Source organism: Gallus gallus, chromosome 4 (genome assembly GCF_016699485.2).
Source record: "Gallus gallus isolate bGalGal1 chromosome 4, bGalGal1.mat.broiler.GRCg7b, whole genome shotgun sequence".
NCBI lineage: Eukaryota > Metazoa > Chordata > Aves > Galliformes > Phasianidae > Gallus > Gallus gallus.
In genome coordinates this window covers 37,151,820-37,168,178 of record NC_052535.1, presented here as the reverse complement: position 1 = coordinate 37,168,178, position 16,359 = coordinate 37,151,820, and the positions used below count along the sequence as shown (strand labels likewise).

At 37.5% G+C, this 16,359-nt stretch overlaps 1 protein-coding gene across 23 annotated transcripts in view; it reads right to left on the bottom strand.

Annotated features, from left to right (window-relative positions):
• Positions 1-16,359, bottom strand: part of COL25A1 (collagen type XXV alpha 1 chain) — a 299,717-nt gene that overhangs the window by 57,124 nt on the left and 226,234 nt on the right. For all 23 annotated transcript variants that reach the window (XM_040699609.2, XM_040699611.2, XM_040699607.2 and 20 more), the window contains 4 exons: positions 14,599-14,643; positions 4,909-4,962; positions 3,344-3,370; positions 1,329-1,373 (listed from right to left, as the gene is read on the bottom strand). In XM_040699609.2, the coding sequence (XP_040555543.1) occupies positions 1,329-1,373; positions 3,344-3,370; positions 4,909-4,962; positions 14,599-14,643 (171 nt within the window). The remainder of the gene's footprint in view (positions 1-1,328; positions 1,374-3,343; positions 3,371-4,908; positions 4,963-14,598; positions 14,644-16,359) is intronic.

Sequence of the window (16,359 nt, the reverse complement as noted above, 5' to 3'; positions counted from 1 at the left end):
AAGCGAAGCAACAAGGGAAGCTCCACTAGTCTCCACTAGTCTCCTCTCCTCCAGAGAGGTTAACTTCCCATTTAGTTGCTACAGGACTACATCTTGAAAACAATCTCATATTTTCCTAGAAATTATGTTGTTAAATCTTGTAAAAATGGATTAAGAAGACTTCACTGGCATACCTTGTCTGAGTGACTAAATAAGGTTCTTATGATTTTAACCTAGGCTAATAAACATGACTGCAGAAGAAGTATTATCTAAACAAGCTCTGAGAATAAACAAACTTTACTATTCTTATATGTAATGACTATTCTTAATATCTGACTTTAGAATACACCCCATAATAAGTTTATGGTCTTGAATACTGCTTCCAAATGATAGGGCCTGAGAGATTTGCATGCATTGCTTCCTAGTATTTTGATAAATCTGGTAAACTTCTTGCGCTACACTCTGATTTGAGTTGGTTATGCAATTAAACATATGGGGTGGGCGACAAGAATGTTTTTATGCTTCTGCTCAAACATAGTCACTGAAATTAACGCTTTTAGAAGCATATGAGTTCCAAATTGATGGTAATAAGCCATATGCAACCTGTACTCAAAAATATACACGAAGAATACAAAAGATTATGCAGCTGGAGAAGATCATTATGACTGGTCCTTCTTCCTGTTCTACATGGGCTTTCTTTGTATACGTAAAACAATTAAAAACTCAAGTTCAATTCTGATCTTTTCTGCAGGGGCACAGAACAAATCTTGAATAAAATAAAGCAAAATAAAAAAACAAATAAAATAATATTTGGATGACTCCAGCTTCTTTTACACATTGGCACCTTGCAACAGTGAGCTAACAAGGTATTAAGTGAGGTTGTTATTGATATAATATGGTAAAAAACTTCTAAAATGTAGTTTTTATCTTCAACTCAATTGCCAAGCTGGCTGTTTGGAAGGAAGTTAGCCGTCATGGTACCATATTGGTTTAGTCCTTCTCTTTCCAGAGAATAGAGAATGGGAAATATGAAAAGCTAGGATATACCATAAAGAGATATAACTCATCAGACATAGAGCCAGTAGTCTGGGCAGGCTGCGGCCAAATTTTCTGATGATTAGAGACTGATGCCAATGCACTCTGTACTAAAGCTGCTGCTACATAAAGTCAGGAACAGAACAGTGACATTTTTCCACTGTTTATAGGAATGAACTCAGTCAAACTGTTCAACATTTTTTAATAAAGTTTGAAATGCATTTTTCTTTTGTCATACTTTTATTTTCATTAGTTGATTAGACTGTAAACACATCTATGGCACATGCTTTCCTTTCTACTAATAAGTAGCGTACCTTTTCTCCTGTGTCACCCTTTGGTCCATTTTCTCCAGCATCACCCTGAAATGAAAACACATATTTTAAAAAATGATTTTATGTAAGTACACAGTGCAGACAGAGGAGTCAGCATTCAAACATTATTGGCAAGTAAGTTTTATTAATCAAGTAGCCACTCTCTCTACAGCATGGACAGGAAGTGTGGTTTTTATAGCTGCTATGTCTGTTGCCTTAATACAGTCTTTAATATAAATTCACAAAAGTACATAAATTCTCAGACAACTATCTTCCTGTTGGTATAGTCTACAGACTTCCACAATTCATTGTGGTTTAGAAATGAAGGAATGATTTCATGATGGTTCAGCATTTCAAATTGGCAGCGCATATTTCTTCCCCAGAGATACTCACCTAAGCATATCTAATCAAATTCAGGTAAGTCATCCAATTCCAATACTTTTTATTGGATTCTCAAGTGATATATGTTATAAACTGCTTGAGTTTGAAGTACTTCCATGCATGATTCACAAACCAGAAAAACTTCACTGATTTCACTCCTCCAGACAGCCACCAAAATGGTTATCTCTACATAAATTTGATGTGTTGTATATTATTAAAAAAGTGATATTCAGACAACACCCCTTTATGCCTGGGCAGACTTTTCTCATTTTAAAAAGAACTTTTTAAAGAAATGCTTCAAAAGTTTGATCTATAAAAATACAACATTTCCATTTTTATTAATTCAGCTGTATAGGAAGACCAGAGTAAACCAAGAAGTCTGTTATATATGAGGACCAAACATGTCCGTGAGACTTGAGTGCAAGAAATATATAAAATACCAAAAGTACTGATGAATATTGACTCTAAATATGCCACAACCATTTCTGTAGGTCTTGGCCAGATAACCAGTAAAAATACTCAAACAACAATATTAATTCAGCACCTCTCATATTTGCTCTGAAAAGTTCAATGTAAAGTTCCTCTCAGAAGACTTGTACCAGAGATCATTTTGTACAGGATGGTCACTTACACAAGGGTAACTAGCAAACAAACTAGCAAGTCTTTAATTAAGGGTTTGATGAGACATGGAGATGTGCAACAGTAACTGCTAGGAATGTCATTCTGAGTCCATTTGACATGATAAAGGGCACACAGGACATTTACAACTACATTTTTAGGGGAAATATGGCGGATGATTATGGTGAAATGTCATGATTTTAAGTAACAGAAGTCCAGCACAGGTTAGAATGTATTGCTATACTGCTTTTGTGCTTGAAAATGAACAAAGGATTACTGGAGTTCTACTACAAATACTATTTTAACAGAAAGGAGTGAAATCCAGTTGTAGCTGAAAATTGAAGCTGCATGAGCAATCATTTCTCAAGAGCAAATCACACCTGAATGCAAGCAGCTTACTTTTTAAAAAGCATGGCTCAATTTAAACACAGGAGATGAGTCTGTGTAAAGATTCTTGTTCAAAATAAGGCTTACAGCATTTTTCAGGTTGCCCCTGCAGAGATGCAGAAGTTTGATTTGCACTCACATGAATGCTGCTACTGGTATCTTTATATGAAAGGGCAGAATCACACCCATGTTTTGCATCATGGAGTTCATCTTGTCTCTGTGTCACTGTATATCATCTAGAGTTTGTGTAATTAGCACTCTGTTACCAAATTCTTTTACTCCCTGCAGGTAACAGAGCATCAAAACCAAGTTACGAGAAATGTTTGCCACTACCATGTATCCAATCATTCATCTTTTTCTGATACGAACATTAGATATATAGGTGCAGAGTTCCTCAGCTGTGCAGCAATTAAGACATGAGCACTGCTCTCCATGAGTAATCAAGCTACAGTAATCTCAGAAGGAGTAACTGGTATTAGTATTATTTGATGTCAAAAAAAGCTGCACGATGGCTCTCAAGTTGTAGGCTATAGCTGCATTTTTATTTTTAATCTTTTTTTTTAAACTGAGAATTGGTGTGCTGACAGCTTTCCAAAACAGAATAACAGCAAAGGAAGTGGAATACAACTCACCTTTTCTCCTCTCTCTCCAGGGTCACCCTGCTCAAAGCAAGTGGAGCAGAGAAGTCATAAGTTATTAACACAAGTAAAATTCCAAGTGTTAGTACTATTATCATTGTCACAATTGATGATGCTGTTTCAAATGATGAAAATCCAATAATGAAATCTTCAATAAGCAATAATAAATAAATTTAATAGAACTCAGTAGACAACAGATTTTCAGCATAATTTTAAAACGTTAATAGTATGTATGCAGAATTTTGTTTTGTTTCAAAGTTCTCTTCCTGTTTTGTTCTAGATTAAACCTTCATGACTAGGTGCATGCCTCTGTGGGATGGCCTTCTGGGACAGAGATGACTCCTGCATTTGGTTCTCCTTACTTTGGAAATAAATGAAAGACAAAATTACAGGCTGAATGTGGGGTGAAAGTCATATGACTCTATTAATGGCTAAGGAGACTCCATGGGAGAAACAGAAAGCCTTAAGTGTCTCAAACAAATTCATAACTGATTCAGAGCAAAGTAGAGCCTTTACTGCTCCTAACATTCTCTGGAAGAAAAAGATGGCTTATAGACATTATTTTTAAAATTATAACTTGCTTGAGAAACTAGCTCAATGGCAAATGCACATTGGTGCACCGAGCATGACCCTGACAACCCATCTCTGTGTTTCTGGCTCAGAAACGCACTCTGCCTCATCTTTGCCCCTTCTGATGGCTGGCAGTCGCTAGGCAACTCAAAGATTACAGTTGTGCATATGAATTCAGCATTAAGTACCACAATTTGCTTCTTCTGTATACGAAATAAGAAAAGGTCATGCTCCCAAATGGTGTGTTTTCATCCCTGATGGACAAGCAGCCAGTCAGTAAACGTAAAGAGCCTGCCCTGTGTGTCTGTCAGCAGCAGTGTGATGCACAGAATCAGCTGAGGAGCACATGTGCACCAAAGACACGCTCACAGCTGATGGGATTAGAATTCAACATTACCCATTCCAAGAGGCCCACCGATCAAATCACCATTGAGCTTTCTTTTATACAGTTATAAGCTTTATGTTCTATTCCAGTCATTCAATATCAAAACAGCACAAAAATAATCATTTAACAATAAAATAAATGCAAAGAGACACTCTGACACATCAAATACGGGCCCAGACATGTTCTTAGTGCAGTCTGTTGCTGACTTCCACAATAGCAGGATCAGCGCTCAAGACTTAACCCTGACATTCATCAAAGAATTGACCACAGTAGCTCTTGAAAAGAAGCCTGAAACACATTGTAAAGAGCATAAACAAAGCTTTTCTGAAAAGGTCTCCATATTCCCAAACACTTGCAGGCATATTACACTCACTTGGCAATGGATGCGTATGCGTCAGTGCCACCGACTGGAATTATACATGCACAGCAGAAGATAATGCTTCTTTATGGTGCAATGTGTAAAGCCTCTGACAGGGCTGATCACTACAGAGAGCAGATCACTAAAAGCCAGTCAGAATATAAACACTGCTTGGAAAGAGCAACTGTAATCTATATGCACTCACGTACCATGTGCTTTTGTTTTTAATCCATTTCCAGTACTAACCTTAAGCCCCGCTGCTCCCTTCTCCCCTGCTATGCCAGGCAAACCAGGTTCTCCCTAAGAACACAAAAAAAGATGCAGTTAACAAAGGCATGATGAAATATATATTAACGTCATTTCACTGTCTCTTATTAAGTGGACTAAATCTAATTTAAGCTCCCGTAGAGATAAGAAATAATTCTACAGAAGGTGCTGGAAATATGCATGTGTGAAGCTCAACAGAAAACACAACTGAGACTTATGATTCTGAAAAGCTCCTCAATTTACCTTAAAAGCAGTCTTTCCAGCAAAGCTAGCATTACTCCTCTCCTTTCTACAACTTAGAAATACTGCAAGAAAGGCTTATCATAAACGACTTTGACATTTCTACGTCTGATCTCCTAAGGAAGACAGACAGTGATGAAAAATGAAAAGGGTTCATTTTCAGAAACAGAAGAGTTTGGAATAGATAGCTTTTTAATTTTTTAAATATATCTTGCTTGTCAGTTTTATACACTCCAGTACCACCAACTAAAAATTAGATTTAAAAGACTTTAAAAACTCCAGCATAACATTAAAGATCCCAGACTTACTGAAAAAAATGCACGCATTATTTGAGAGACATGATATATCAATGGCTAGGCCTTACTGGTAAACAACTAGGGTTGATGGCTGAGTAAAACCTTTTGGGGAAGTATGCCTCAGCTTCAAAACAAATATGCATATGCATTTGTAACCCTTACCTACGCTCATGCACTGCACTTCAGGGATGGGAAAGCATGTTAAAGCAGCATCCAAAAGAACAGAAAATGGCTTCAAATAAGTTCTTCAATAAGCCTTTTGATACATAAAAGAAAGTGCTTAAAAGTTCAATACAATAGCTAGTGCAGTAATGAAATGAGAAACAATAACTCAGAAACTCAATGGGTATTTTTACATAGGATTCAAACTCAGGACAGGATGAACCAACTCTCTGCTCTAAGATAGAGAAGAATTGAGATAAAGGCTTGTTTCAAATGCAACAGACTTTTTGTAATCCTCCAAAAAAGCCTTCCACTAAGAAAGATCTTTTTATTACTTATACAGTCATATTTGAATCACAGATATATCAACTTGATTCTCCAAGAAGGTTCTATTCTAGTTCTAAATTAAAGGAACATAAAGCACCTTAATGTCACCAACTATGGGACTATTTCAAAACACAGAACAAAACCGTTGAGGTTCTTGTAAAACTCTAGTGAGCTATTCTTCACACCAAAGTGTTAGGTGCTATTAGACTCACAGGGAATTACAAAGCTATTTGAGTCAGCCCTTTTTCAAGGCTCCTTTGTATTGTAGTAGCTTGAAGGCTGTTATAGTAGCACAGGCATTTGATATATGAGCGGTCAGGATTTGAGGCTGTTAGAGATTAGGCATAAGCATCCTAAAGGATTGACCTAAAAGACACTTGGAGAAAACTGCCAGTTGACAAAATGAAGCAGAAGGGACCGATGGATATGCACTTGTTTCTCCTCATCCCACACCCCAAACAAATTTGTTTCTGTCTCCTTCAATTTAAAACAGCTGCAGTTGGCTGACACTTTAAGGGGCTTAAATCAGTAATCAAAGGGTCAAAGTCCCAAGCTTGCACTTTCCTACCAAGTTTACATATCCAAGTGATACAGAGAGCTACCGGTATGACAAAAAATGAGTTTAAAAACTGGACAAAAACATTGCCTTACCTTCTTAGGAAAAAAAAAAGTGAAAACCTCTGGCTGTTATATTCTTATAGTAAATCACTATTTCTACCAACTGTCCTGTTTCTAGCCTATATGTGACTTTACTGTGGCCATCAAACTATACGCTTCTATCACTGGAAGTACCAGCCAGAGGCATTATCACACCAGGTATTAGCTCTGGGAAGGGGAAAAACTGAAAGCAAACCTACAAGGAAAGCACAGAGATGACATTGCACCTTTGTGCTTTTGAAGTCATTATCCTCCTGATTCTAAAGGTCTGAAGCACAGAGGGACAGTACAAAACCAGTTTCCCTTTCACTGCTTTAGAACCTGATTTTATCGTCTATACAAGCAGGGAGCAGTAAGATGAAACATAACTTTACAGCACATAACTTATCCTATATACTACCCCTGGAAAACCCCTGCTTACCAGCAGTAAAGCTGGCTTTATATTTTAAGTATTCTATTAAAGCCTAAATTATAAAATAAAATAAAATAAAAAACAATAAAACAAAAGTCACAACCAACCAATAAATAAAAAAAAATTCCACCCAAATAAACAGAACAAAGCCCCAAGAGACCTCCCATCAGCTAGGAAACTCCAAAAATAGCCACAAACTGAAACAGCAGCAAACATTTTGGAGGAAAGTATATTGATAGTTTTCCTGCTGTACACTAATCTTAATATTTGCCACAAAAGTAAGCTAAAATATTTCTATTAAGAAGGATTGTTAATTACTTTCCTTCCACTTATTTACTTTTTTTTTTTTTTAAATTAAAGCATATATTAAAACTAAAAAATGCTGTGTATGCTTGTTTCACTCCCACAGGTTAGTGTTCAGAAGATTAACTGCTGTTCTTTTGGCTGAGGACAGTTACGCTGCTGTTCAAGGAGAGATGCATGCAAGGGAAAACTGGACATTCAGAAACACCACCTCATGCATCAACTGCAATTAGACTGCTTTTAAACTTGGCAAAGTGTCAGAAGCTATAAAACTATATTTTTCATCTCATATATTTGTACATTCACCAGGCCGTGGTTAATGGCTTCCCGACTCATACTGCAGTCTCTCTTCAACAGCATTGACAGCAAAGGTGTCATGCTGCAGAAACAATTGCCTTCTGCACAAGATTTAACTTTCAAATCAAGTCAGCATATTTTTGTTCTTCCCCATTTAAGGAGTGATCTTGTCTATACCACATCAAAGTTTAGGTCATAGCTTATATCTCTGCAGTCAGGAAATCCTGAAAAACAATCACTCAGGGACAGGCATCACTAAAACAAAACGTGTCCCAAACCTTCCTGTGCCTATGTAAAAATATGACATATTATTGCAATTAAAATGATACCATTGGCCACAGTGCACCCTCAAATAAGAGTCACAAGGCCCAAAGAACTTGTGTGAAAACATCCTCAGAGGATCCTCTTGAAACTCTTTCCTTACAAAGATAGACTGTAGGAAAGACACTGTGGGCAGGTTGGACATATGTAAGTATAATCCATAAAGATTTCACTGTACTTGTAAAAGCAGTAAAAAAAAAAAAAGCCAACAAAACACCAAAACCTCCCAGATGTACAAAGATCATATCCCAAACTGGTAAATCTGCAAATGTTGCATTAGAAGTGCTCCTAACTCAGCCCTTAACTTTTTGTTTTGTACAAGGTTGTTTTCTCTATAAGCTATTAGAAAATGCCAAAAAAAAGCTACCTTTTCCCAATTTGAGTGTAAAAAATACTGAAATAGCAGTGGGTAAACTTTTGTCTACTGCGCAAAAGGACACCACTGCCACTAGAAGCTTTTAAACATGTAAGTCCCCAGTTCTTCTCTGTGACCATATGAAGTTATTTAGGTCCAGTTTGATGAATTCAGAAATGGTCTCAGAACAATGGAAATAAAAAAATTACAGCAAATGTGATATTATTCTTTCACTCACCCAAAATCATGCAGCTAAATTCAGAATGATTGTAAGTGCTCCCATAATTTATTTGATGACAGGAGAGACTTAGAATGAATTATAAAAAATACTATCACATCAGCAAACTACGATGTCAAGGCACAACTGAAAAAGTTATGAAGAAAGGTGCCATCAACTATTCAGGATCCTTCTGATCATTTCCAGAATGGTCTTCAGCAAAACGCCTTGAGAACCAGAAATGTTTCGATTTTTCTTCCAATTAATATCAACTACCAGAGCAAACAAAATGCCAACATGCCAAGAAGAATACACTCAAACCATCCACTTTGTTCGGGAGTTTCATGTCGTTCAAAGGGCAACTCTGGACAGCAGAGCAGAGTGCCTTGATTCAAGTCCTGGTCCTCCTGTGCCTGTACTACCCATATGACTGCATCAAAATTGAAAGACTAGCTCTGCCTTTCCTGTATTAGTTTGGGTAAAACACATCCTTTGGCACCCTGCCCAATGAACCGAATCTGAATTTGATCAGTGCAGGGCACTGCTTGGGCTCAGCTGACAATTTGATAAAAAGCTGTCAATGTGAATGCATAAAACCTACTTTAGACCAGTTTTGAAAATGTATGAGCCACTAGAGTACATATTGAAGGAGTTCAGGCTGTTGAAATCATACCTCTCCTTAATAGAGCGTTCTGCGCCCTTGAGGTATATACCTCTATGTCCAGAATTAAGCAGCTAAAAATAACATATCTGGAGGCCCTGGCTTTTCTTGTTTGTAACAGAAAAACAGCCTGGAGGCCACTGCTCTGAAATAAGTTTGGTTTCGGTGGGATTCATAACTCCATCTACACCAGCTGGTTGATATCCATCTCGCCCTGAGAAGAAAGCCTGTCAGTACTGCTATATTTTCCAGTCACTAGAATGCAATCAGTTGTAAGGATAAGGAAATACATGAGGCCCCCAAACTAAATTCAATCTAATTTACTCTAAAATACATAAACAAGGACAGAGGGGAAAAAAGTAGTTTCTCAGACATGTTACTGTGATTTCCATTTCAAATCAGGCTTGAATTATTTCCTTTCAACTTGCTTTTCACCCCCCTCAAAAGTAACTTAACATTGTTTGTTTAAGAACTGGAAAGCTCTCCTGGCCCACTCACCAGCTGAAATTAAGTGGAAAGTCTTCAACAGGACTCAGCTGGCCTGCAAACCTGTCTGAGAATCTGTGAACTACATTCAATGATATTTCCTTCCTCTGCATTTCTTTATTTGAAATAAATGTTAGTACACACACGCCCTTCATTTCTCCAAAGAGATGTGGTAATACTACTTTTGAAACACGTCCGACATAGTACAGTACGGGGAATATCAATGGGGAAATACATATGAATTAGAGTAAGAATAAGCATGAGAAAAGCAGTAAGAAACACACACACACAGACTCTATGGCGACTAACAAGGAAGGGAGATTTCTTTGAGGTTTATCAAACTGCTATCGTCAAACTACTCGAACAACTTGAAATGAAATGACCTGTCCTGACCACTGCTCTGTTCTTGATACATCCTTACAAAACAATAAAAATAATTCCTACATAAGAAAAAAAGCAGTGCACAGGTTTCTGTTCACCCAGTGACAACACTCAGACTGCAAGAATTACTAGGTGGGCCTACTTCCCAGTTATTCTTCTCAACAAGATAAGCCGAATGTGGCTACAGTTTACTAAGTGCAGAAACAAACAGGGAATGTAAACATCCTTTCAAGATTACCAGTAATATTTCATAGGATTTGGCCTGAAAGAAAAAAATACATGTAAAACTGTGACAATAAGTTTGCTGCTACGAAATCTATTAGTTAACAGTCCTGCAAAAACAGGTGGGTTGTGTAAAATTACACTTACTCTAATATTTAGAGATTGTCTAAGAAAAGTGGTTCATATGTTAAGGGATTAGAAAATGGTTCTAAGTGCACTCAGAATTTATGATCTAATTTCCAGACCAACTGGTCAGACTTGTCAATCGTCTCCTAATTTCCACTATTTCAATTAAAGAAGAGGTGAAGGGAAAAGAAAAGAAAAAGTGCAGGCACATATATGATGGAGACGACCTAAGTGTATTATTCAAGTGCTTGTGGAGGGGGAAAAGTTAATTCACTGCCGACATTCATCAGTTGAAAGATATTCAGTGCTCAGGTGAGGAATGCGTTCACGTACAACTTTAAGCATGTGCTTAGAATTCTACCTTTTAAACTAAGAAAAAATAGTAATGTGGATCTTCGTGTACCGCACGTGCTGCTTTTGAGCAGAATAAGTTCACTGATTAAAAGGCTACCAAGACAGTACAACTTTTTTTAAAGCTTTCTAACTACGTATCTTCTTAAAAGGAGATGCATCACACATTCAAGTTGAGTTCAACTGTTCTGCAAATCAGCATGAATCTCCCTGAGTAAAGCCAGGAATGCCAGCAGTCGGCACGCAGTACTGGCCAACCTTAATGTATATAGACTCCTAAAAAGGCTGTACAGAGATGTCTAACACTGAAATTACTTCTCTGCTTGTCATTCAATTGTACCTGAGAGAAACACTGCACTAAGAATCAGTGTTTTATTGTACAACATGAAAAAAATGGACCTTTTGGTAGCAAAGTATTAGCCTGGGAATCCTAGGCTGCACTAAACTTACTAATACTAACTTAAGATAAATATTGCTGCAGCTTAGATTTATTTCTACCATTATTCTAAAGCAAACAGAACTTATTTTTTAAGAGAGCCTTCAACATTCAACTTTCATCTGCTTATACTCTACTTTCTATCTGCTTATATAATGCATTTTCTGCATGTAATGTAATGCTTACAAGTAAAAATTACCTACCAAATGTAAAACACCCACATCTGATTACACTCTGTACTTACCTGTCCAGTTTTTGTGCTGATATCTAGATTTAGTTTAGCAATTCATTAGTTTTTTTCTTAAAATTCAGAAGTAGCCCATATACACTAAATAATTACATTATTTATGTGTACATTATTTATTACTTTAAGTGGTGACAGTTTTAGATGCCATAAATAGAATAAAATAAACATAAAACCATCCAAATGTTGGAATCAGGTTTGTTTGTTTGTTTTTTTAATGCAATTTCAAGTTGGTAAACAGCAGTTAAATGAGTGTTTGAATTTTCGCTTTAGGAAAACAATTTCAGATTTGTTTTCTTCCCCATCAAACATCACTGCAATTCAGCCTATGTGGTCACCATAAAACAAATCCATCCATGCATCCAAAACCGCATCCGTCTCAAAAAAAAAACCAAAACAAATCTAGGTCTTCCAAAATTACACTTTAGACAAGCTTTTCATATGTAGCACATCTGAGTTACTTCACTGACATCCATTTCTCTGCACATATAGGCGAAGATTTCTGGACAGACATTGTGTGATGATACATTAAACACTTTGTTAAAACATGAATCACCACTTCTATTCAACGTGCTTGCAACTACGCAGTCCACTCTTCCCTTGTTGTTCTGCACATACAAGAAAATCATGCTATAAAACGTGGTCCTGCATTCACATTTTGGTCACAGTAACTACTTGAACTCCATACATCAGTACCATCTGTGTTCGCACCTACTTTCTGTCATTCATGTTAGAATTAAATGGAGTCACAAAATACCAAGGCAAAATCTCAGGACTTAACACAAATTTGTTTTGTAACAATTTCTTTTAACGTACTGTGTGTTATATATGCCTAGTTCCAAACTTATTTTTAATATCATTGTTCACAGTAGTCATAATGTTCTGAATATGAACATTGAAAAATAATAGATTCATAGCACAATTACCATTACTATAGTGAAATTACTCATAACTACATCATTTCCTGTAACCACTGTTAAAATGCAGGTTGCATATTACAATAATAGAAGCTTGCTGTTAGGAAAGCACAATTTAAACTGAATCATTTTAAAAAACTTAGTGCATTTTTCTATCAAGGGCTCTTGGGGAGGGAGGCAGGAGAAGGAACTGTATGATGCCTGCTCCAAAAGTAATGCCTCCTATTTTATTTTGTTGGCCCATGACATCAGTGGTGGATGTTGGTGGATGGCAGCAGAGGTTGAACCTTTCCACCAATACTCCATTCCGTATTGTTGCCATGTAACATATGACAGCAGAAGGGCAGTCTGAGAGATTGGTGTCTGACATGGAAGCCTGTATGAAGCAAAAATGTGTCACTGTATTCCTCCATGAAGAAAAAATGGCACTCATTAATGCTTGCTGAGCGTTTATGGAGACCAGACAGTGGATGTGAGCACAGTGAAAGAGTGAGTGGGTGGTGCATTTCAGCAGCAGTGGCAGTGATATGCAAGACAAGGCACACTCTCAATGGCCACGCATAGCTGTTACATCATCAAATGAAAAGCATCTTGATCAGCTCATCCACGTGAATCAGTGGATAGTGACCAGGGAACTCTCTAAGGAACTGAATATTGGCTTCAGTGCATTGAAAGCAATGGTAGCAGTATTGGAATATCACAAAGTTTGTGCCAGATGGATCCCACAAATGTTCACATGGGAACAGAAAGAACACTATATGCAAACTTGTCAGGACCTATTGTGCCAGTGTGAGGCTGAAGGTGACAGCTTCCTGGATTGCATCATTACCAGTGAGGGGACATGGCATCACCACTGCAAGCCAGAGTCAAAACAGCTATCCCATGGAGTGGTGAGATGTGAATTCCCAATATAAGAAGTTGAAGACACAGCCCGCAGCAGGTGAAGTGATGTGCACCGTCTTTTGGGACAGGAAAGGGGTGGAAGCTTGAACTTCCACAGTCAAACCAAGGAAGATAATCTTTCTCTTGCAATACAATAATGCCAGGCCCTTTTCCAGCGTGAAGACTGTGCAGCACATTGCTCATCTTGGCTGAACTGTCCTGCCATACCCACTGTACAGTCCAGATTTGGCATCTTCTGACTTCCATCTGTTTGGGCCAATGAATGATGAACTGCATGGGTAACACTTTCCTAGCAATGACTCTGTCATTGCCACTGTGAAATAGTGGGTCATCTCCACTGGTGCAGATTTGTATGAGCACAGCATGCAGGCTCTTGTTCATTGTTGGCAAAAATGCATAGCTAATTGGGGTGACTATGCTGAAAAATAGTGTTTTGTAGCTGAGACTTTGCTCTATCAAATAGTGTTGTTGTGCACTTCATATTTGTTACAGTTTCCACGGAGGCATCACTTTCTGAGCACCCTCTGTGTAATATGGTCTTTATACACTATCATTGATTACTTTTCAAATACAGTGAACATGCTATAGTATCATTTTCCCTTTGGTATTCCCTGCAAGTGCTTTTCAAGTTCACTATTAATGTTAGTGCTTATGAGAACAACAGATGGATAATGCTGTTTGCAGCCAGGGAGGGATATTATTTAAAAACTTCACCACGCAGCTTTGCCAACAAACCTTAGCAGGGCTTTGAAACAGCCCTGCTGCTCCTTATGGACTGCTGTCCTGGACTAGGAGTCAGCTTAGTGAAACATAACACCGACTTGACTGAGTTACCATCTCCTCCCAGTTGCACTCAAGACTATTTCTTTTTTAATAATTTCTCCACATTTTCATTTCCAACTTCGATTTTGTATTATTCTCTACCTGCTTTTCCAGCCTAATTGTTCTCTATATTTGGCTTGTATTAACAATGTGTTGCCACTGTACAAACAGATTAACATAATGACACGCATCACAGAACTGAGTTAACAGAAATTGAATAAATGAATAAACCAAAATAAGATGTAGAAAAAAATGTAGTTCATAGATATATTGAATAAAGTCATACACCACTTAAAGAAATGTCTATCAGTCATCACCAAATGTGAACATCAGACTTTTGGAGTAACCATGTTCACTGACTAAAACTAGAAAAAATGACTTCAGAGCACAAATCGGACTTTACAGTCTTCTCCATGAGACTGATTTGAAATCAGAACCTTGGATATTCTTCTGCAAATTGCTCATGTGAATGAGCCTTGAGTTGCTTTAATCAGTGACACAATTGCTATGTTGACAAAGTCAAGTGAACTCACCATTTGTCCATCTTTCCCAGGAACACCAGGCACTCCAACAGAACCCTGGTGGGAAATAGACACCAGCATTTAGCAAATTAAACAGGTCGTGAAAACTTCCACCTCTTAATACAGTACCTAAAGAAGATGGGGAATGCCAGCATATAACAATTTCAAAAACTACTTTCTATCCAAGTTGAATCCTCTTTAAAGAAGACTGTTTATATTAATTATAAATATTCTTATGTTGTACATTCTTATACTCTTACGATGTATGTTTTAGTGACTGTCTCACTGCATAGCCTCTTTCAGAAACAAGTCTCGGGTTGGTATTAACTTTGTTGTGAACGCTTTGTAAAACATGTAAGGACTAAAATGCAATGTCATTTAATGCTCTGCTGGATAAATTTTGAGTTTGTTCTGACACAGTCCATCTAACGCAGTGCCTGAACAAAATCATTAGCACCTCAAATGCTTTCAAGCATCTGAAATGGACGGATGCTCTAAGCCCAGTAACTGGCAGGGTCAATCTATCTTAAAGCTTTTAAAGGATAATTCACAATAGTTCAGCCTGACAGTGCAAATTACCAACATCTTTTTAAATTGCATCAATATTACTGCAATCAGAATTTAAAAAAAAACAACAAAACACAGACTGAACACAAGGAGTAGACAAAGGAGCAACAACTCATAATGTAACAGAAATCTTTTTACAAAGTTCTTGCACTCCTTCTGTATGATGTACAATTTTATTTGTTTGAAGAGTCTTGTCTGACTTGCTGCAGACGTCCAGAGAAAATCTCAGGCATGAGGAAAGGAGCTCACACAACACTGTTCTCTTTATCTGTACCAGCAGTGTTGCTCAGCAAGGAATCTAACAGTATATTTTTGTTTTTCATTAATAAACATCTGAACAGGTTACAAAAGCGTGATAGCTATTTGAAAGGCAGTTAACGTAAAAGATTGGCCAGGGGACTGGGAAAGGCAGAGGCTATATCAGTGGTGAGATGTGCAGTTGCTCATCACCTGTGAAAGAAATGAAGATGGGCTCCTTTGAAGCCCATTGGGCCCTGAGGCCCAAGAATCAGTGCACAGCACTTTTCTCTCTGTTTACATTGTCTGGGGGCTTCACTAGAAGCAGTGTAGTCAAAGAACACCTACACTGAAAGGAAATGCAGCCAAAATGGATGCATGTTTACCAATTAATAGAGTTGAGGAAACAATGGATGGAATAATCCTGTGAAACAAAAAAAAAAAAAAGGAAAACAGCTTATGAGTGCCTCAAAAAATATCCAACACTTGAGCGCCCAGCAGGCTCAAACTCACAGCAGACCTCTAAGACAGTAGTAAATAACACACTGGCATCTCAGCCTGTCACCATTACCCTGAGTGCTTTCTCCTTATTCCCAAAACTTTCACTTTGGCATTCCTGTTGACCCAATTTGCTGGATGCACAGCCATGCATGCTAGCCACTTTTATCTAATTTTTTCCAGAAACTTGTAAGAAAAGGCTCAGGAGGGCATTATGATATCAGTCTGAATAAACTACCCTTCTTGTGACAGTTAATCTTCCCAGGCACAGTCTCATACAACGACTGACTTTTCTTATGAAACATAAGATATCAGAAAGTTTAAATAAAATTGATTCTACCATACCCCTAACCAATAAGTGTTTATCATATATTCAAAAGCTCACAAGAACATGAGCTTTATTGATGTTGTACATATAAAATATCCCACTCTGCTATTTCCTGGACGGTAATGTCAACTTCAGAATCAGAT